General features: G+C 47.9%; 1 protein-coding gene across 2 annotated transcripts; it reads left to right on the top strand.

Annotated features, from left to right (window-relative positions):
* The first annotated feature begins 235 nt into the window (after positions 1-235).
* LOC110073304 (cyclin-dependent kinase 11B) lies at positions 236-19,786 on the top strand. 2 transcript variants are annotated; one of them, XM_020782327.3, is made up of 20 exons: positions 236-336; positions 2,976-3,103; positions 3,854-3,969; positions 4,420-4,544; positions 5,582-5,720; positions 5,948-6,084; positions 6,771-6,887; positions 7,639-7,734; positions 9,138-9,299; positions 9,990-10,055; positions 10,888-11,057; positions 11,655-11,745; positions 12,135-12,256; positions 13,021-13,126; positions 13,233-13,354; positions 14,091-14,198; positions 15,231-15,347; positions 16,092-16,240; positions 17,515-17,704; positions 19,279-19,786. In XM_020782327.3, exons 2-20 carry the CDS (start codon positions 2,993-2,995, stop codon positions 19,369-19,371), a joined length of 2,337 nt encoding a protein of 778 aa, XP_020637986.2. In that variant the 5' UTR covers positions 236-336; positions 2,976-2,992; the 3' UTR covers positions 19,372-19,786. The 2 variants fall into 2 exon arrangements, with proteins under 2 accessions (XP_020637986.2, XP_020637985.2); XM_020782326.3 differs by having other exon boundaries at positions 10,882-11,057.
* The last annotated feature ends 754 nt before the right edge of the window (positions 19,787-20,540 follow it).

Raw genomic sequence — 20,540 nt, 5'->3', positions numbered from 1 at the left:
ACAGCCAATCAAAACTATAAAAGCATTGACCCTAACATGATGATGATGGTGATGGCGGCTCAATATAAAAAAACAACGATTTGAATTTAAATTCCGAACGAGCCCGGAAGTGAATCAGAACGTGCGAGTCTATTTGTCGTAAGTCTATGGGCTGTCCATTCCCGTCCGTTCCAAGGCGAAGGCGTCCCTCTCGGTGCCCAGAGCGGACCGAGCGTCCTTGCCTATGACGTCACTGCCAAGCGTCGGAAGTAGCGCGTTGGCGGGGCGTCGAGCTTCCGGTCGGTGTCTCTCCGGCGCGTAGAGGGGGTGGAAGCGACGGTGGCGAGAAGCGGGAAGGTGAGGGCTGTGAGGGAGGAGGAGGAGGAGGAGGAGGAGGAGGGAATTAAAGGAGTTGTAACGGAAAGCGGGTCCGTTACTCCGCGGCTGTTCCCCAGCACGTGGAACCTTAGGAGGCCTCAGAGGGAGGGGGAGTCAAGGGGGACTTCCGGTGGAGGGAGGCAGGTTGCCCGGGGACTGGCCTACCTTGGAGGGCGGGCGTGTCAAGGGGGGGGTCCCTTCGTTATGACTTCTGTCCAGGGACGTGTATTTTGGCGGCTGCCTGGATCGCTGGTCTGCTTTCATTCCCTCTCTCTGTATATATTATGAGGCTTTTCCCTCTCTGCTCGTTCTTTCTTCATCTGTTTGCAAATAACAACAACAAAAACAATAACAACAGAACTGCAGAGGTGGAAGGGACCCTGTGGGGTCATCGAGTCCAGCCCCTGTCAAGGAGGCATCCTGGGGGTGGGTGGGATTCGAACCCCTAACCTCTGGCTCTGCAGCTGGAGGCCCAAACCACCGAGCTGTCCTCTCTCTCTCTCTCTGTCTCTGTAGAAATATAATATGAGTTGCTTTATGTTCTAAGACAGAAGCTACGTATTTATTATAAATATTGAAAACCCTGCCTTTCTCCTGAGAAGGACCCAAGGTGACTTACAGCTGAACCAAAGAGGGAAAGGGACTCTGCTGGTTTCATGCTTACATCTCCCACTCTCCGGCTTAAAGAGATAACGGGGAAGGAGCCATAACGTAGCTGTCAAGGACTTTCATGACAAAGTTTCCGCAGTCAATCGCCACCACTTCCAATTAAATGATGTGGGAGATGATCAGATTAGAGAAGAAAGCGTGGGAGCTGCTGCGTAGTTAGCTCCATAATTTAGGTCTCTGGTTGCGGAGCCAGAGGTGGGAGTTTGATTCCCCCACTGGGCCTCTTTGACAAGGGCTGGACTGGATGATCCATAGGGTCTTTTCAAGCTCTCCAGTTCTAAGATGATGATGATGATGATGGTGATTAAACAACCTTTCTGCCCAAGACCTCAGAGAGCCACTGCTGTCATAAACAGTAATGGAGTTTACAAGCCATTGGACTTCCTCTAAGACAGTTTCCCTAACAATAAATAAACCATGTCGGAGTTTGGAGCTTTTAAAGGTTTAAAACCGATCTGTTTCTTTTACCTGTTAAAGCCTCTTAAAATCTGAACACATTATTGTTGGTTGTTCTTTTTACATAGCTCACTGTGGTTGTTTTGCTAATTGTTACGTTCTTGAAAGAGCAAAGAACTGTGTTTGCCCTTTTCCCCCCAATATTTTTTAAAAAGTAGCTCCTTGCATTGCTTGTTGTGTTACCTGTTACTTTTTTATAGTTTTGTTTTGAAAGAATAAAGTAAGATCAATGACAGAACGACAGAAATTCTGCAATTCTGTATCTATCGCAAACAGCTTTAAAAGTACTTAGAAAGCACATGAGCAGTTTTTGTTCCCACATGTTAGGTTATTTCTGGGATGTTGCTCCGTTTCTGCCTTCATTGCAAATAGCCATGTTACTTGCAACTCACATATTCACAACATAGTTGGAGTTTACACTTTGTAAGGTGCTGACCAGTTAAAGTCTTGGTTGCTTTAGAAGACTGCAGTTTTCAAGCACGTTTGAAAAAGGCTCGCCACAAACTTCTGAATATCCTGAAAGTGGGAATAACTGAGGCGGCCTGTAATAGAATAGCTAAGCCAGACTTGGTAGCTGTGTTTCCTTGTTGCTGTTGTTCTGGGCATCCACCTTACAGCTAGCCTATGAATTAGTGACCTCCAGAGAGTCCTATTGTTCACACCTTGTAGACTCAAGGCTGGGGTATCCTTTATGGAGTCAGTCCATCCATATTTGGTCTTCCTCTTTCCCTGTTGCCTTCAACCTTTCCTAGCATTATTGTCTTTTTCCAATGAGTCCTGTCTTCTCGTAATATGGCCAAAGGACAATAGTCTTGGCTTATTGCTGTTTGAGATAATTGCAGTTGTTCTGTGGAGTCCATGCTGGCTGGATAGCTCAGTGAGTTAAGTCTCTGGCTGCAGCGCCGGAGGCTGAGAGTTTAATTCCCCTCTGTGCATCCCAGGAAAACCAGCCTGTGTGGTCTTGGGCAATTCCCCATTGTGTCTCCAGAGGGAAGAGCAGGCCTGGGTAGCCTTGGTGAAGCTGCACAATCCCCGGGCCCTCCCAGAAGAAGGGGATGGGAAACCACTTCTAGGTCTTCTCTACCTGAAAAATCCTGAAATGAGCCATCATAAGTCAGAATTGACTTCATGGCTCATAGCTACATTAAAATAACATCCAGAAAACTCTTCTGCAATACCACATTTTAAATAAATCATTTCCCCCCTTTCTTTTTAGCTTTGTTCACTGTCTGGTTTTCAAATCCAGACTTGGTCTCCAGTGGCACTCCCTTAAAGTTTTGGATCATTGCCAGCTCTTTCTGAAAGGCTTGTCATTATTTATTTATTTTTTTTGGCTGCCGTCTTCATTTGTATTGATCTTTGAACCAAGCTGTACAAAATCTTTTAGCCGTTTCCATTTTTTTTTTTTGATGGCCCACATAAAACTGACACCATTCTCGGCAGATGTTATATTTTTCTCGTTGCCCTCACCTTCCACTGTGCTTTTCTCGTAGTGCCTTTTTAAACGCAAATGGGTGATGAAAAGGAATCTTGGAAGGTGAAAACGTTAGATGAAATTCTTCAAGAGAAGAAGCGACGCAAGGAGCAAGAAGAGAAGGCAGACAACAAGCGACTCAAAAATGTAGGTGTACCTCTTGACCGTTAAAATATCTTGTGTCTCGATGTTTGTATCTTAAGTTTCGCAGATCACTGGCAGAGAACCGTTCTCACCAAGGTGGAAACACATCGTAGCCTTTTTCTGAGAAAGGTCTTCATGAGCTTATGGATCAGTTGGTCAGGAGAAGGAATGGGAAATCCAAAAAGGATTTTCTTGAAAATCAAAAAAAAAAAAGGAGTATGATGCTGAAAAGTCCATGAACCACCACATAGCATGGTAGTTGATTTTCCTTTGATAACAAGAGTCACCCAGTAATAGATTTACCACCTTTCATTGCACAGTGAATGAATGAGTGAAATTCCAAGCACGTTTTCCCCCTCAGAATAGGGCAGTGGTTTGCTTTTGCTTCACCCCTAAGAGTTGTGGGAGAACTCGTAATGTACTACGGTAAGACCGCAGTATCCATGGGGGAATTGGTGGTTCTAAACCCTGTCCTCCAATGGCCAAAAAATGCAAAATTATCAAATGCTATACAGTGCATAGTCTCTTGCTACTTTTAGTGGCCAATTCTGGTAAATCCACCTTGAAATTACTAGAAGTACATATTTCTGTTTGTTTTTATTTAAAGATAAGTAAATCAGTGGATGCTGATCCTGCAGATGGAGGGAATCCCACTGTATTCTTATTACTGCCTCTGTTTAAGTAGCAGGTGTGATTCCTAGGAAGCCAAACCAACCCAATGTTTTTTTTCCCCTCTTCTTTCACCTGTCCTAGTCTGATGATCGGGATTCCAAGCGAGATTCCCTTGAAGAGGGGGAGTTGAGAGATCACCGCATGGAGATCACAATCAGGAATTCCCCTTACCAGAGGGAAGATTCCATGGAAGATCGGTAAGAAAGCGGCTCGCTAGGGGTGTGTGTGTGTGGGGGGAGAAGGATTATCATTTTTGCTGTGGTTTCTGTGACGTGGCGTCCTAAGAGTGCTAGCCCATGATGGCAAAACAGGATGTGAACACAGATGGTCATCTATTTATTTATCTGAAATATTTTTACCCCACCTTTCTCTTGAAAAAGGACCTTATCTGGTGGTAAGGTGGGTTGATGCTGAGTGCTTTCAAGCATAGAGTTGTAAAAGGCACGACACACAAAGAAACAGGACCCGGAAGGAAGAAGGGGGCAAAGCATCTAGTTACAAATGCCTTTTTTAAGGGAAAGGGGAAAAAGCCTTGACTTTTGATTCTCACTTGGTTCTATGTCTGTTTTGGTGGGACCCTCGAGGAATAATACAGCGTTTCCTTGCCATGATATTTCCACCTTGTGACCGTTTTGTTCGCTTTTTAGGGGAGAAGAAGACGACTCCTTGGCCATCAAACCACCCCAGCAGATGTCCCGAAAGGAGAAGGCCCACCACAGAAAGGATGAGAAGAGGAAAGAGAAGAGGCGACACCGCAGCCACTCGGCCGAAGGTGCTCAGGGCTCTGCCTCCTTTCCCTCTTACGGGTTCCCTCTTGCAGCTGCTAGTCCTCTCTGTGGCAATTGGCGGGTTTTGTTTTTAAAACAGATGGGACGAGCTGGTTTCCTGAGCCTTCTACCTCCTGGCCCGTTCTTTTCGGGCTCACCCGTTCTATGCCAAACACATAGAATGGGTATTCTGCTTTTGGGACGTCTTTTCCCATCGTCCCCCCCAGCGTGACCATTGAGGGGATTCTGGGCGTTGTAGTCATCAAAAAAAAATCTTGTAACAACTGGGATCTTTCCCAGCTTGCCTGAGGAGTTCCATCAGGTTGTAAGATGCTTGTTCAGTCTACGGGTCTCTTGCACGAAGAGGGTTAACATACTGGGTACTGGATCCGTGCCAGGAACACCAGAGTAGGTGAATTGTGGTACGACCCAAGAAGGAACTTCTTCCCTTCTCAAGAAGGAATACCGATTCGGGGTGAATGCCACTAACTCTGTGATTCCCTACCTTGGGTTCACCCAGACGTTCTTGGACCGCGGCTCCCAGAAATCCTGGCCAGCACAGTTAGTGGTGGAGGCTTCTGGGATTTTGAGTCCAAGAACACCTGGGGACCCAAGGTTGTGAATCCGTAAAGAAGCCAGCAGGTTTTGGTGCTCAGTGGAGTTCTGTATCAGGCTGGCTGTTTTACCTCCTAAAGTGAGTTGCCTGCTCTCTTCCAAGCTGCCCTACTGGATCAGGCCCCTGCTTCCCTTAGTCCGACCGTTCTGATTCCAACCCTGCCCACCCTGATGTCTCTGTGCACTCCTGAGCTCCTAATTGATCCCATCTCTCTCTCATTTGCTCCCACCGGTCGGTGTTTCAAGATACACTCCCCCAGTCTATGGAGGCTCGCCTCTGCGTGTCAGGTATAGAATCCTACGTAGATGGGTCTTAATTCCTTTCTTCCTTTCCTTTAAACATTTTTCAAAAGAGGTCTCCAAAAGGGTCAAGCAGGGGTTGGGGGGTGGTAACCGCTTGACTTTTTGTTTGTCTCTTCGCTCCCAGGGAAACACGCTCGGGTAAAAGAGAAGGAGCGTGAGCATGAACGCAGGAAAAGGCACAGAGAAGAGCAGGATAAGGCCCGCCGTGAATGGGAGAGGCAGAAACGGAGGGAGATGGCCCGGGAGCATTCCCGGAGAGAGAGGTAAATCCACCACCCCCATCCCAAAAACAGCTGAAAAAGCCCTGCTACTCCCCAGATTTGATACAGAGCCCTACTTCCAGGCTCCGAGGAATCCATAAATTTAGACTCTCCACGAGTCTTTTTCTGGGGGAAGGAAAGCAGATTTCCCCCCCAAAGGTGGAACAATGCAAAATGGCCACAGATACTTGAGAATCATACTAACCTTGGCAACTGCAAAACCTCTGTAGGGACCGGCTGGAGCAACTTGAACGGAAGCGGGAGAGAGAGCGGAAAATGAGAGAGCAGCAGAAGGAGCAACGGGAGATCAAGGAAAGGGAGAGGCGAGCGGAGGAGAGGCGGAAAGAACGGGAAGCCAGACGAGAGAGTAAGTCGCTCAGGAGAGCAGAAGTAAAGAGGTTGGGGCAGAACCCATGCAATGCCTTTCCTCTATGGGGAGAGCTGGATTCGGAACCAAGTACCCTCTTTTTTAATTGTTATTTTTTGTTTTAAGCTTATTCGTACCCTAAAACAGTGGCTCGTGAACCTTTTGGACTCGTGGCTCCATTGATTTGCTGACCACTGGCCCTCAAGGGTCTCTCTGCCCCAAGAGGCGAGATCTTGAAACACACACACACATACACTAGCCATCCCATCTCCTCTTCCCACCCTGAATGTCCCCGAGGGCCCACCTCCTTCCAGGTTCTGATGCGGAAAACTCACAAGCGCCTCCACCGGGGACCACAGAGACAGGGAAAGGAGAAGCCGGCACACGGCCTCCACTTCCGCTTCCTGATTGACATACGAACAGCTTCTCTTACCTCTTTCAGGTTCTCCCATCTCATCTTACCTGCTCTAGGTTCTAGCCTTTTCCCCAGGGTGCCCCTAGATGGGTTCCCGGGCACTCCGCGCACAGTTTGGGAACCTCTGCCCTAAGATGTCCCTTTTATGGAAGTGGGGGGGGATTCTTGTCTCAATAAGTCTATGACATTGGCACGAAGCTCCTTCTCTTGGGGCGAAAGAGGGAGGTTGAAGGCCGCGATTGACAGAGCAGAATTGTCTTGGTTTTGCCAGTTTCTGCCCATCACCGAACGGTGAGAGAGGAGTACAGTGAGAAAGTCCGCATTTGGAGCCGAAGCCCCATCCGGCAACAGAGAGAAAAGCTGGAACAAGGAGAAATCCGAAAGACAGGTACGGACACTTGCCTTTTCTCCTGCTGTGATCTTGGGGAGAGGGGGTTTCTTCGTGTCATCGTCTGACAGATTCCAGAGGGTGGGAATCTCAACTGATAACCTGACCTCTTGGGGGCTGGGAATGTTATACAGACAGTCCGAATGAGCTCTTGACTGCTCATAGTTTGGAAAGTTTACTTTTTGGGACACCAGCTCCCCTGAATCTTTTAGCTGGCGTGGCCGCTTGCCAAGGCTGCCTGGGCAAATTCTGTGAGGAGGCAGCCCCGAAAAGCTGCTTAATTTCTCCTGTGTAGGCAAATACTTCGTTTATTATGTAGGCAAATACTTAAGTCTATTGAGATTGGGTTGGAATGTTGATTTGATTCGTATTGAGTAAACACAACTGGGCTGGAATGTCAGTTTGGGTTTGATTGAGTTCACAGAATGGCTAGATAAATGTCACGGAAATTGATCCCACCACCCCTCGAGCAGAATTATGCCGTATCTAGAGATATTTATTTGCATTGTATAAATATTGCAGAAATGGACTGTGGCCTAAATTAACTCTTTTGTTGTGGGGGCAGGGGAAAACACTGTATGAATGTTTATTTATTGACCCTGCTTTTGGTAACATCTAATCTTACAATCTTTAGTCTCATACAAAGCAGTTGTGGTCAACAATACTTTAGCAACAGGAATGTTAAACACAGATTCCTCGGTGCATTCGAGAACAGTTATGCCACCTCTCCCTTCCTTTTTATTTTAAATAGTGAAAGACGAAAAGCCGGAGGAGAAAGACCCGCTTTCCGACCTCCAGGACATCAGCGACAGTGAGAAAAAAACCAGCTCGGCAGAAACATCATCAGGTAGCTTCCCTGAAGGCATTGGGATGATTTGCAGTTCACTTAGAAGGAAAAGCAACATTTGATTATCTGGAGATGGTTTCCTGCTGCTTTCCTTGTACAGTGGTGCCCTGCATAGCGACGATAATCCGTTCCGGAAAAATCGTCGCTATCCAGATTTCTCACTATGCGAAAAGAAAAAGCCCATAGGAATGCATTAAACCCTGTTTAATGCATTCTTATGGGCTTAAAACTCACCGTTATGCGAAAATCCTCCATACGGCCGCCATTTTCGCTGCCCAGTATGCGAGGAATGGGCGCTAAAACACTGCTTGCAGCCATTTTTTTCCCCAGTGGCCATTTTGGAACCGCTGATCAGCTGTTTTTAAAACATCGCTATGCGAAAATCGGTAAGCGAAACAGCTTACCGATCATTGCAAAGCGATTTTTTGCCATTAAAAAGATCGCAATGCGATCGCAAAAAACAAATCGCTGTGCGGATTCTTCGTTAAACGGGGCACTCGTTAAGCGAGGCACCACTGTATTTTATTGTCTGTAGGGCATGAACAGAGTACATGCCTCTAGCTGCACAGCAGAAGTGCAGGGATTCACAGAGCAGAGTAGTTCCTCAGAATAGTCCACCCCTTTCTTTCATCAACTGGCACTTACAGTCTCAGTAACTCACTAGTAGGAAAAAGAATAAGAAACTTCATTACTTACAATTGAACTGAAACAGCCAACATGACTGTTTTGAGCAACAGACCACTAACAGACTAAACAAAGGTGGGGGAAAGGATCAAAGCAGAGACGCGAGCCTCTCTTTGAAATCAGAGACAAGAAGAAACTGGTCGGTGCTGGACAGATGGACAGTCCACCCATCCCAGAAAGGTCCCTCCCAGCCAGACCTACTAAAGGCAGTATGCGAGTTTGCAAAAACTCGAACTGAATATGGGACCGGATCAGGCTTTGGTCTGATCCAGGAGGACTTTTCTTACATTCGATTATGTTTTCATAGGACAGGTTTCCTTGTGTGGTCCGTGGAGGATCTGGAGTCAGCCCTTCTTGCCCCCTTCCCCTTCCTTGTTTGGATCAGAAATAACAACAAGGGGTGCCCCCTTGGGTGGTCTTTGGGCTTTGCCTGCTTGCACCCTCCCCCGTGTGGAATGAGAAGGGTGGGCGAGAGACTCCCCCCAGCCGAGGCGCCAGGTCCCGGGGTGCTCCATCCGCTGGCATGTTTGGAGTATTGATTTCAGGGCTTCCACGCTCTCTCACCAAGCGGTGCCAACTGCTTGGAGACCGTGGGGACCCTGTGAGGTTAGGGGTGACCCATAGATGTGTCCCCCTAAGGTCAAGCCAACTTGCTTGAGTGGTCAGGGGCTTGTTGGCCGTGCCCCCTAGCCATCGTCCCCCCCCCATGCCTTTTCAAGGGGAATCGGCTTCTGGTTCAGAAGAGGAGGAGGAGGAAGAAGAGGAAGAAGAAGAGGAGGAATCTAGCAGTGAAGAGTCAGAAGAGGAGGAGGAGGAGGAAGAGGAGGAGGAGGAGGAAGAGACAGGAAGCAACTCCGAAGAAGTGTCTGAACAGTCAGCGGGTAAGCAGGACCAAATAACTCCCAACATCACTTGTTTTTCTCCTAGGCGCTCACTCCATCCTTGTAAATGACCAACAACTTAAGACTCGTTTTGATTACTTCTACTCGTGATCAGAGGTGGGAAAAGTTTCTTGCATGGGCCGGACTCCCCAGGTGATTGTGATATCCGGAAGTTGTAATTAAAATTTCTTATCTCTGCTTGCGGCTGCTGTCACAGTGTTAAAAAAAAAGGAGAAATAAGAACAAAATAAATTAAACATTAAAAATAATTAAACCATAATAATAATGTGAATATGCTGAATGATTAAAAACATTGAAAAAATTTAAAACTTAACTGAAAATTCAGAAGTCCTGTTTTGTTCATCAGAGCCCAATCTGGCTAAAAATACATAAGATTCTAGCTTATTTCCAGATACCTCCACTTTTTTCATAAACCGTCAGGCAAAGTAAGAAAAATAAACTCGTAATACCTTCCTGCTTTGAGAAAACTAGCATGCCTGCCTTCTCTTGGGATTGCTACCCGTGGGGAGGTCGCTTTCAGTGGAAGCCATCAAAAAGGCCCCCATCACTCCCTGCACCCCCAAAGTGGTGCGGTCTAGAACTCCGTTTTGTGTCCCGCACGGAGTGGCTTTTAGTTTTGCTTTGAAAACAGCTTTCTGAGATGCCCAATTGTTGTGACTTCTTTCACAGAGGAGGTGAGCGAGGATGAAATGAGTGAAGAGGAGGAACGGGAGAATGGAGACCACATTCCAGTTGGTAAGATGATGAACCCTGAAGCGGGTTCCTGAGGCTGGCTACTAGATTAATAACAATAATTATGTGCCATCAAGTCAATTCTGGCTTAAGGCAACCCTTCCCACGGTTTCCCAGGTAGAGAATAGTCAGGAGTGGTTTCCTATTCCTTTCTTCCGGGTGCCTCCTGAGAGACTACACAGCTTGCCCAAGGCTACAAAGGCTGGCTCTACTTAGGGGAGGCCCAGTGGGGGGAATCCAACTCCCAACTTCTGGCTCTACAGCCAGAGACCTAAACTACAGTGGGGTCTCGACTTATGAATGGCTCGACATACAAACGTTTCGACTTACGAACCGCTCTCATAGGAATATATGGACTCGACTTACGAACTTAGATTCGAGTTACGAACTCTTTTTTTTTCCTTTTTTAAAAAGCTAGGTCATCTTAGGTTAAAAGGAAAAAAGAAAAAATATCCCCCTCTAGTGGCAGAAGGTGGAATAGCAGCTTCCCATTAGTTTCTATGGACGAAAAGAGCAGATACGGATTAAATGGTTTTCAATGCATTCCTATGGGAAATGCAGATTCGACTTAAGAACTTTTCGACCTGAGAACTGCCTTCCAATATGGATTAAGTTCGTAAGTCGAGACCCCACTGTACTCAGTTATCCAGATTAGCTGGCATTAAATTCATTTGGGGTGAAGTTCACTGATAAGCATGTTGTCAAAACAGTGTGTCCACAGCATAAGTTTGACGCGGCGGCTTTTTTTTTTTTAATGCCCTGGTTGTAAACTTTGGAGGGGATCCTGTAACATCTGCTAGCTTCCACCATTTGATTCTAACATTTAAAGTTACAGAGTCAAGGTTTGATCGGGATTCTGCAGGCAGCGAAGGAGAGGAAGAAGAAGCCGGAGAGGGGACGCCGCAGTCTAACGCCATGACGGAAGGCGATTACCTTCCCGACTCTCCTGTGTCGTCACCGGTGGAGCTGAAGCAAGAACTGCCGAAGTATCTGCCAGCCCTTCAGGTGAGACTGACCACACCTAAGTTTGGAAGATGCACCATCTACATTTTTCCCTAAGGGTAGTGGCTGGACCAGGCTAGCAGCATCCTCTTTTATTCTCTGAAAAGGCAAGCGGCTCCGTGGTTCAGGTGATCAGGCTCAGGAAGAGTTACTTTTTCCAGACTGCAGCACCTCCCAGAATAATTCTGAAAATCATAGAATAACAGGGTAGGAAAGAGCCTGTAAGGCCATTGAGTCCGACCCCCTGCTCAGTTCAGGAACCCTAATGTCCGACAAACGGTTGTCTAGCTTTCTCTAGAATAACCCCCAGTGTTGGAGAGCTCATCACTTCCCAAAGTAACTGGATCCATTGTCTTACTTCTCTAATAGTTAGGAATTCCCCCCCCCCCCCCGATATTTAGCCAATAGCCGGCGTCCTGTAACTTGACCTAAGTTTGTCTCTGCAAAAGCAAGAAACTTCGCTCGATATGTGTGTTGAAATAAAGAGCGTCACCAGATCGAATCCCGGGGCTTCCTGGTCCTGTTTAACTCCTTGCTGTTCCGCACGACTCCGAGGCTTTCACGTTTACATGGGCCTGTGCTCTTCCTCCTCTTCCCTAGGGTTGTCGTAGCGTGGAGGAATTTCAGTGCCTGAACCGGATCGAGGAGGGAACGTACGGGGTCGTCTACAGAGCCAAAGACAAAAAGACAGGTGGGTGTTCCTTGAGGGATGTCCCCCTGCTACAGCCGAAGATCGGACGACTCTGTGGTTGTCCAGCTTGGTCACATCTTTCCGGGGTCTTGGGTATGACTGCACATTGTAGTGGACTGTGGATGATGGGCCCTGTAGTTCTAACCACACTGGGGACCCTAGCATTGGGAACGATTGTCTTGGAAGAAGCCAAAGCGGGGAAAAGGCGTATGTTTCCCATTCCTGTTTTGTCTGGTCTCCTGTAAGGGAAACGTCTCTTTCATTCTGACATTCATCTGTAAAACGAGGTGCAAGGGAAACCGATCCTCCCCCGACCCTAATTGTCATGGAGGGGGGCCGGCCTCCATGGATGTCTACGGCAGAGATAACTCTGGCGATTGTTGTTCCAGATGAGATTGTGGCACTGAAGCGGCTGAAGATGGAGAAGGAGAAAGAAGGGTTCCCCATTACGTCGCTAAGGGAGATCAACACCATCTTGAAAGCTCAGCATCCGAACATCGTCACGGTCAGGGTGAGGCCACCAGTGATCTTGATCTTGCTTTCATGTTTCACTCTGCAATCTTCTCTAAGTGTCCTTCACTGAGTTACAGTTATTTGGCAATCTGGAAGGTCTGGAGCCAATAGCTTGCTGCCTCATAGCAGGGTGGGGAGCATTAGGCCATAGGGCCAAATCCGCCCTATGGAATCTCGCAAGTGGCCATGCCCCCTTCCCCATCACGGGGAGAATTTCCAACTTCTGAACATGACGCTTTATCCCGCCCCCTTGAAAAAGAACAAAAAAGCCTCTCCTAAAACTTAGGTGAGACGCAGTGTGGTGTACTGGATAATGAAGACTCAGGAGAGCCCTGGGTTCGAATCTCTGCTCACTGGGGGTGTGGAACTGGTAAAAACGCTCCTTAAATAATGCATTTACCTTGAAAACCCTGTTAGAGTCGCTGTGCGGCTTGAGGGGAGAGCAGGCTTCATTATCGACATTCAGAGCCTTTAAGCCGCCTAGAGTGGTCATTTTGAACAGATAGGCGGGGTATAAATAAAATAAATAAATAAATAAATAAGCTTCGGGGGGGCTATTACTTTTGGCTGCGCGTTGTCACCTGTGGCCATGCCTGTTGCAGAAATAATCTCCCCCCCCCAATACTGTTGAGACGTTGTCCCTGGATGATGCAGTCAAGGCAGCTTTCCCTGTTGGCCTGATCTGTCGTGACAGAACAGCGGAGAATTGTAAGTTTCCGAGTAATATTAAGACTGACAACCCGGTCTTGTCTTAATTTCCAGGAGATCGTCGTTGGCAGCAACATGGACAAGATCTACATTGTAATGAATTATGTAGAGCATGACCTCAAGAGCCTGATGGAGACCATGAAGCAGCCCTTCCTACCAGGTGCGTCATCTCAACAAAATTCCCAGCGCGTTTGGGCTGCCGGGCCTAGGGGGAATCCCTGCCCGGAAGCATGATCGTCTTCATTGATTGATTGATTGATTTTCAGGTGAAGTGAAAACCTTGATGATTCAGCTCTTGCGGGGGGTCAAGCACCTTCACGACAACTGGATCCTTCACCGAGACTTGAAAACGTCCAATCTGTTGTTGAGTCACGCTGGCATTTTAAAAGTAAGGCCTCCTTTGGTTTTCTTCATGCACAGGAAGGCCCGGGGGGGGGGGGGATGAGGCATTTCCGGGCAGTCTGAATGAATGTCTTTGGTGTTTTTATAATTTGGGTTCCCAACCTGGGGTCCCCCTGGGTGTTCTTGGACTCCAACTCCCAGGAGCCTTCACCTCTGGCGGTGCTGGCCAGGATTTCTGGGAGTTGTAGTTCAAGGACATCCGGGGACCCAAGGCTGGGAATCGCCAGTTTGTAGAGATTGGCCAGAATGCTCTTGATGTTTGCGTAAGGTGCCGCAGCTGAAATAACAAGGTGCCAGAATGTATGTCGGGTGCGTGTCGGGTCCTGTGCCTCGTTGTATAAACAAGGCGCATTCTGGTACCCCATCATTTAGCGGCGATTAGCCGTAGCAAATTTTACATGAGCACCACTAGGATTCTGTCCACTTCACCTTTTGATAAGCATTCAGCCCTGTAGGGGAACACCGCCAGCACTTAATGTTCTACGTTGAAGTTTCTGCCTTTGTGTAATACGACCCCTGTATCCACCACCACCATCCCCCAGTGAGTGCAGCTGGGCTCGAAGGAAGGGGGGCATTCGGGGAGTATTATTCCCCAGAAATAAAATCTCCATGCTCTAGCAAGAGGCCGGTAGCATCGTCTTATTTACTGTAGGAAAATAAATACAGATCAGCCGGGTCTCTTTGTTCTGATGTAAGTGATCTTTACGTTCTTCCATTTTCAGGTTGGAGACTTTGGCCTGGCTCGGGAATACGGCTCACCTCTGAAGCCCTACACTCCTGTGGTTGTGACGTTGTGGTACAGAGCCCCCGAACTGTTGCTCGGAGCTAAGGTAGGTGACTCATTGTCTTTTTCGCTTACGAGTTTTTTACAAGGCTATTCTTCTTCATTATTCCTTCCTTTAACAGCTTCGAAGAGGAGCTGAATGTTCCACCACACGCTTGGCTGCCTCTTCTCCGTCGGCTGCTAAACCAATGCAGATTGCTTTCCCTAGCTCCTCTGCAAATATTTTTAAAACTTTGCTTGGCGTAGGTGTGTAATTGCTCATGTCCGGATGCAGGAGGAAGGGGATGGTGCATGGCTGAGGAGGGCAGATTAAGACGAGAGGGACTTGGGTTCAAATTCAGCCGTAAGATGATCTTGAGCCTGTTTCTCAGCCACGCGATATGGGTGTCAACCTATGTGCCCACCCTGTCGCACAGAGCTGTTGGTTGGGCAGATAAAAACTGTGGTGCGTATATTCAAAGCTTGGGAAAGTTGCTTTTTCCAGACTGCAGCACCTCCCAGAATAATTCTGAGAATCATAGAATATTGGAATTGGAAGGGGGCTAATAAGGCCGTCGAGACCGACGCCCTGCTCAGTCCAAGAATCCAAACCAAAACAGACCTGATGGAGGGTGGTCCATTTTTCTCTTCCATGCCTCCCGCGTTGGAGCGCTTGACCACCTCCTGAGGTCATGGGTTCCGTTGTCATACTGCTCTAACAGTTAAGGTGTTTTTCCTGATATTCATCTGAAATCTGCCGTCCTGCACTCTGGGAAGATCGGGAACAGATCCTGCCCCTCCTCTGTATGGTGGCAATCTTTCAAGTCTTTGAAAAGAGCTATCCTGTCTTCTCTCGGTCTTCTTTCATAGATAAACAGGCCCATTTCTTTCCATCTTTCCTCCCAGGGTTTGGCTCTCCAGTCCCCTGATCCTCCTCGTTGCCCTCCTTTGAACTTGTTCCAGTCTGTCAGCATCCTTTTTCAAGTGTGGTGTCTAGAACTGGACTCAGGACTCCAGAGGAGGCCTAACCAGGGCTGTTACCAATTTTCTGCCTATAAATCTAGAAAACGAGCAGTTCTTTTCTTGTTTTTCCTTTTAGGAATATTCAACAGCCATTGATATGTGGTCGGTGGGTTGCATATTCGGCGAGCTGCTAACCCAGAAGCCTCTTTTCCCAGGGAAATCAGAAATAGACCAAATTAACAAAGTATTCAAGGTAAATCCTTCACCGTTCTCCCTCATCAGTGGTTGTGTATAGAGCGATCGTGGTGTTTGGGAAATCCCACTCACAACTCGGGATGTGAATCCTGGCTTGATCCCTTCCTTGCGTCATGAAAGGAGAACTTCTGTGCCTTTTCAAAAGCAGTTCTTGCCCCTTTCTGCAAAATCAGAAAAGGTCATCCCCGTTGCCTTCGTGCATGAACTGGCAAAGGTTGCCTCGGATGGGTTGTTTGTGTCATTTGAATCAATCAGCCTGTCTCATTGTACTTCCCTCATCTCTGTGTTGCTTAGCTTCACGAAAGCGAAAAGATAAACACGTTTTGCACAGTTTGGTATAAATCACATTTTGTGCAAATTGTGGAAATTTAGCTGCCTTGCATCCTTTTTAGGAGAAAGGCGGGGTATAAATAAAATAAAATTGAATTCAATTCAAATTCAATTCAATTGCAATGTCAGTTTCCCCTCTTGCCGCTGCTTCCCAGTTGGTCAGTCTGCTCCTCCAAGTAATATCAGTGTCATACCAGTTTGTCACCAAAGAGAAGTCTTCTAACCATCATCACCACCACCATCGTCATCATCTTAGAACTGTGGAGCTGGAAGGGACCTATGGATTTTTTCCCCTCAGTTCTTCCTCTCGGATGATCAGTAATAACTAACCAATGGGTTTGGGAAGGGGAGCACGGATTATTTTAGGCCAACATCCTTATAGAGTTCTGTTTCCCCCCGTCCTCCCCAATAGGACTTGGGAACCCCTAGTGAGAAAATCTGGCCAGGGTACAATGAGCTGCCGGCCGTGAAGAAGATGACTTTCACGGAGTATCCGTACAACAACCTTCGTAAGCGGTTTGGGGCCCTCCTCTCAGACCAAGGATTTGATCTCATGAACAAGTGAGTAGGGTTGTGTGTTGGAGCTTCAACCATACAAATGGACACAAAATCTTAGAACTGCAGCACTAGAAAGGAACCGATGGATCTTGAAGTCCGGCCCCCGTCAAGGCGGCCCAGAGGGGGAATCGAACTCCCAACCTCTGGGTCTCCAGCAGCTCCTCCCTCTCCTCCCCCTCACCCTTTTGAGCAGAACTGCCTCAATTTTTACCATCAGACTTCCAAGCCCTTCTAATTTTGCTTTTAGTGTTTGTTTCTCTGTTGTTGTTTTTTCAGATTTGGGGGGAGCCCGGTGGATCCGCAAGCCAAAATTTGTCCCCTTCCATTCCCCCCCCCCCAAATCTCCAGAGCTTCTCGGCCAGCTGAACATAGGGTCTGACTCTCTATAGGGGGCTAGGGTTGTGTGGGGGGTGGAACACTTCTCTGACGGCCCCACCTGTCCCTGACGGTCAGCAGAAGCAAAATCCATCTTAACTCTTGCTGTGGACCCTTAACTCACATAAAGGTTCTTTGGCCGCAAATTATAATGGCCTTGGTACAGACCGAGAGTTTGTTTGACTTCTAACCCCACCACCTTTGTTAGAATAACGACCCAGAGGATGGTTTGTAGTCCCAAAGACACACCCGCCCTGGATGTTCCTCTGCAGTCTTTGCCCTCCCCCTCCCCCGCCCCTCTACTCGCAAGTCGTCTTTGCTGGAGTCAGCTGGGCTGCTCTTGAGAGCCCCGGAAACCCATGTGCCACTATTGTTGAGGCTCAGGAAGACGTTTGCCCCTGTTTAAACGGCCGTCACAACCCATCGGCTCCCGATGCCAATGCGGGAGGATTCGTTCCGCCAGGGCGTGAAGCGGCGTATGTAATTGCGCTAAGTGAACGTTTTCCAGAGCCCTCGGTGGCAGCGCCTGGCTTTCTGCTCGCCTGGGTTTCCTTCCCCCGGGCTGCTCGGCTGCTTTTTTTCCACTGCAATGAACACATCTTCAAACATCAGCCTTTTTGAACACAGAAAGCCAGATCTTGGGATACATTTACTTACGCGTGGAAGCTGCCATTAGCAGGAGGCACTGGAATCTAGGATTCTGGGCATTGTAATCCCCTCTCCAAAAGGAATGGTTTCCAGTTTCTGGATCTGGGCCCCAATTTTAAAAAAGGGGGGGGGAGGGAGAGGCTGGAGATAATTCAGGGTCAATCCGACAGTTGTGGATTGAAACATTCTTCAAATGTTCCCTCCCCTCCCCTTTCATAATCAGCTGCTCTTTAATTTTCATTGTTGATTTCCAGATTCCTGACCTACTACCCAGTCAGAAGGATCACAGCTGAGGATGGCTTAAAACACGAGTATTTCAGAGAGACGCCCCTTCCCATCGACCCATCCATGTTTCCCACGTGGCCGGCCAAAAGCGAACAGCAAAGAGTGAAACGGGGGACGAGCCCACGGCCGCCGGAAGGGGGACTCGGATACAGCCAGCTGGTAAGTGTCTTTCTATGCCAGAAAAAATGAGTGGTTTACAACCCAAGCAAAACAATTGCTGTAAACAGGAGGATTGCTTTTGTTAAAACAGACAGCATCTTTCTGGACCTTGTTCATTGGTTTTGGTCTGCCTTTTTGGGAGGGGAAAACCCAGAAGGGTAACGTGTGCAGACAGCTTCCAACAGCTAGTAAAATCTCTGTAGATGTAAAGGGCTATTTGTGGGCTCTGAACAAGATGGAAAAAGCCTTAAAGTGTGCTTGAATTTTCTCCCGTGACAAAGGGTGAGAAGCTCCAGAAGCTAGTTTTCACCAGGTGTCTCAAAATATAACCAGACTTGACGAGGAATCTGATTCCAGTTTGATAAATCTTTGTTTTGAATGGAAGGCAAAACAAGGCACCGTGGCTGGAGTTTGAGAATCACTGGACTTCTTTTCTTCAACTATGCTTTCTATTTCCATTTGGGGGATTGTGACGGGCCATCTGGAGGCTACACGAACCGTCAGCGGATACATACGGGCCATGATTGCCACCGCTGGCTCCAGAGACGTTTTGGAAGGACCCCAGTGAAGGGAAGTCATAAAAATTCTGAGCTGGGAGTTCTACCTGATAAGACCCCCGAATGTGGCTCGCACGGGAGGAAAGGCCTCGCCTGGAAGGCTTTGAGGCCTAGCTAGGCCTAGCTTGCTCCAAGCTTCCTGCTCTGGTGCTAGCTGGGGAGCTTTCAGCAGGAAGCTAGGCCTAGCTAGGCCTCAAAGCCTTCCAGCTGAGGCCCAGTTTCCCAGGCGAGCCACGTTTAGGTTTCTAGAAAGTATTCCGTGGGTCAAGCAGAGAATTATGGAGAATTACGGGAGAAATCTCAGAATCCGATCCCTGATCATGTGCCCCAGCTGCCAGCAGGTGGGGCGCTAGCTTTGTATAAAAGGTTTTAAGAATGAGAAAGCCTCTGTTTAGGAGAAGAGCCTTATGGGATTGCACTTCCAGGCTCTCGCCCCCCTTTTCCACAGGGATCCCGATAAGAGGCAACAGATACTGGCTTCTTTGGTAGCAAGCAGTTGATATTCAGTGACATCTTGTAGCTTCTGAACCTGGATGTTCTGCCTCCCTGTTTTGACCGTTTCAAGCACCGTCCACGTACGCAGCCTGTTGCAAAAAAACAGTCCCGACATCGTCTTACCCGGAGGGGGTGACAGATCAAAGAAGATTGATCCTTTCTTTATCTGTTCTGCTCTTCAGCCACCCGCTGACTGGGGTTCTGTGGGTGATGCGTGGAGCCTGTTAAGATAAACAACGTGAAATAAAAAGCCGCCGCGCTCATCACGCGGCAGGAACAGACAAAGACAGCCGAGGGGGAATAGAACGGCACAGCGTGTCAAACAAAGTTAAAATCGGCAGTAAAGTGAAAATGCAGAGACAACCCAGCGCTAAAAGGCCGGGCACTCGGTTGAGCGAAGAAAGCTGATTTCGATGGTCCCCCAGCCCCATCTGTTTCTCTTAGCATCCCAGAATCCAGCAATGGCGGTGTTGCCCACATTTTCATGTCTCCTTTTTTTTCTGTCTTAATTGGTCCTTTTAGGGCGACGACGATTTGAAAGACACGGGTTTCCACCTCACCACTACCAACCAAGGAGCGTCGGCTGCAGGGCCCGGATTCAGCCTCAAATTTTGACAGCCGCATCGGGGGGAAAAAAAGACAGGGAAGAGGCAAGACAGCAAAGCGGGGAGGAAGGCTTGCTTTCTCGGTGGGCACCTGCATTGTTTTGCCCAAGGAACACTTTGCTCCTTCTTCCACCACCCCCCGAAGGACATTGCCTGGAAGTGGAGGGATATGCTCTTGGGAGGAGCTGGTGCGTTTTCCATTTCAAAGACTAGAAATGATCTCAAAAACGCCACGAACCCCTTCTGCCCAAAGCAAAACCCCAGCACACTTGAAGGACTCTTTTGGAACTGGTTTCATTTTTCTTCCTCCTGTTCCTACATCCCCCCCACCCGCCTGTTTTTGTATTTAAACGTTCTTCTGATCAAGGGGTGGGGGCGAGGATGTCTTTGTACATTTGTAGAATAAAACACAAATCCTTTTCTAATTGTTCGTCCGGTGTTCAAAGCGACTGTCTCCTCTCCGTTAACTTTGATACAGAAAGCAACGGGTGCATCTAGAAAAGAGGTGGTTTTCGGCTTCCCTTTTCTCCATTTCCATCGTTAACCTTTTTAAACAACACCCCCCCACACACACACACCTGTGATTGTTTCCCCGGAGTCTCAGTTTTTGAAGCTGAAAGGTTTCGCCGTCGTAGAAATATTCAGTCAGCTTATGTTTCTGAACAAAGTGATATTCCGTGCAAAGTAAAGTTATAGGACACTGGGTGGCGTATCAAAAAGTCCTTAAAAAATGAGTAGAATTCAGTGATCCATTGTGGAATGACAGACGGATTTTTCCAGTCCAAAAATGGGGAAAATGATCCTGTAACTCCAGGATATAACAGAATACACAAAAGCGGCAGCGCAGCATAGTTTGATCGTTCTGGGGAGCTGTCGCATTAACCTTTTCTGAAGCATTTCATGCTGTGGCTTTGAACCGTTGACGCTCTGGATATTTAGAATTATAGTCCTGGAATCCCTGACATTTTTTGGGGGGGGAGCAGCTGCGGTGGCTGGAAATTCCTAAAGATGGGGGTCCAGAGCCCGGCAGGGCGGAAGGTTGAGATCCATTCTCTGGGATTCCCAGAGAAACCAACACTCTTTTCCTTGATATTGTTGTTCCGTGGGATTTTGTACTGAGGAGTCGCGCTGGGGGGGGGGACACCCCTACATGTTTTCACTCTCTAACCTTGGAAATGC

This window comes from Pogona vitticeps, chromosome 7 (genome assembly GCF_051106095.1).
Source record: "Pogona vitticeps strain Pit_001003342236 chromosome 7, PviZW2.1, whole genome shotgun sequence".
Taxonomy (NCBI): Eukaryota; Metazoa; Chordata; class Lepidosauria; order Squamata; family Agamidae; genus Pogona; species Pogona vitticeps.
This window is presented reverse-complemented; position numbering and strand designations above follow the sequence as displayed.

Coding starts and splice junctions, on each gene's coding strand:
- LOC110073304 (XM_020782326.3), top strand. CDS start 2,993: ATGGGTGATGAAAAGGAATCTTGGAAGGTGAAAACGTTAGATGAAATT. Junction 3,104..3,853: donor ACAACAAGCGACTCAAAAAT/GTAGGTGTACCT, acceptor CACCTGTCCTAG/TCTGATGATCGGGATTCCAA. Junction 9,300..9,989: donor AGTGTCTGAACAGTCAGCGG/GTAAGCAGGACC, acceptor CTTCTTTCACAG/AGGAGGTGAGCGAGGATGAA.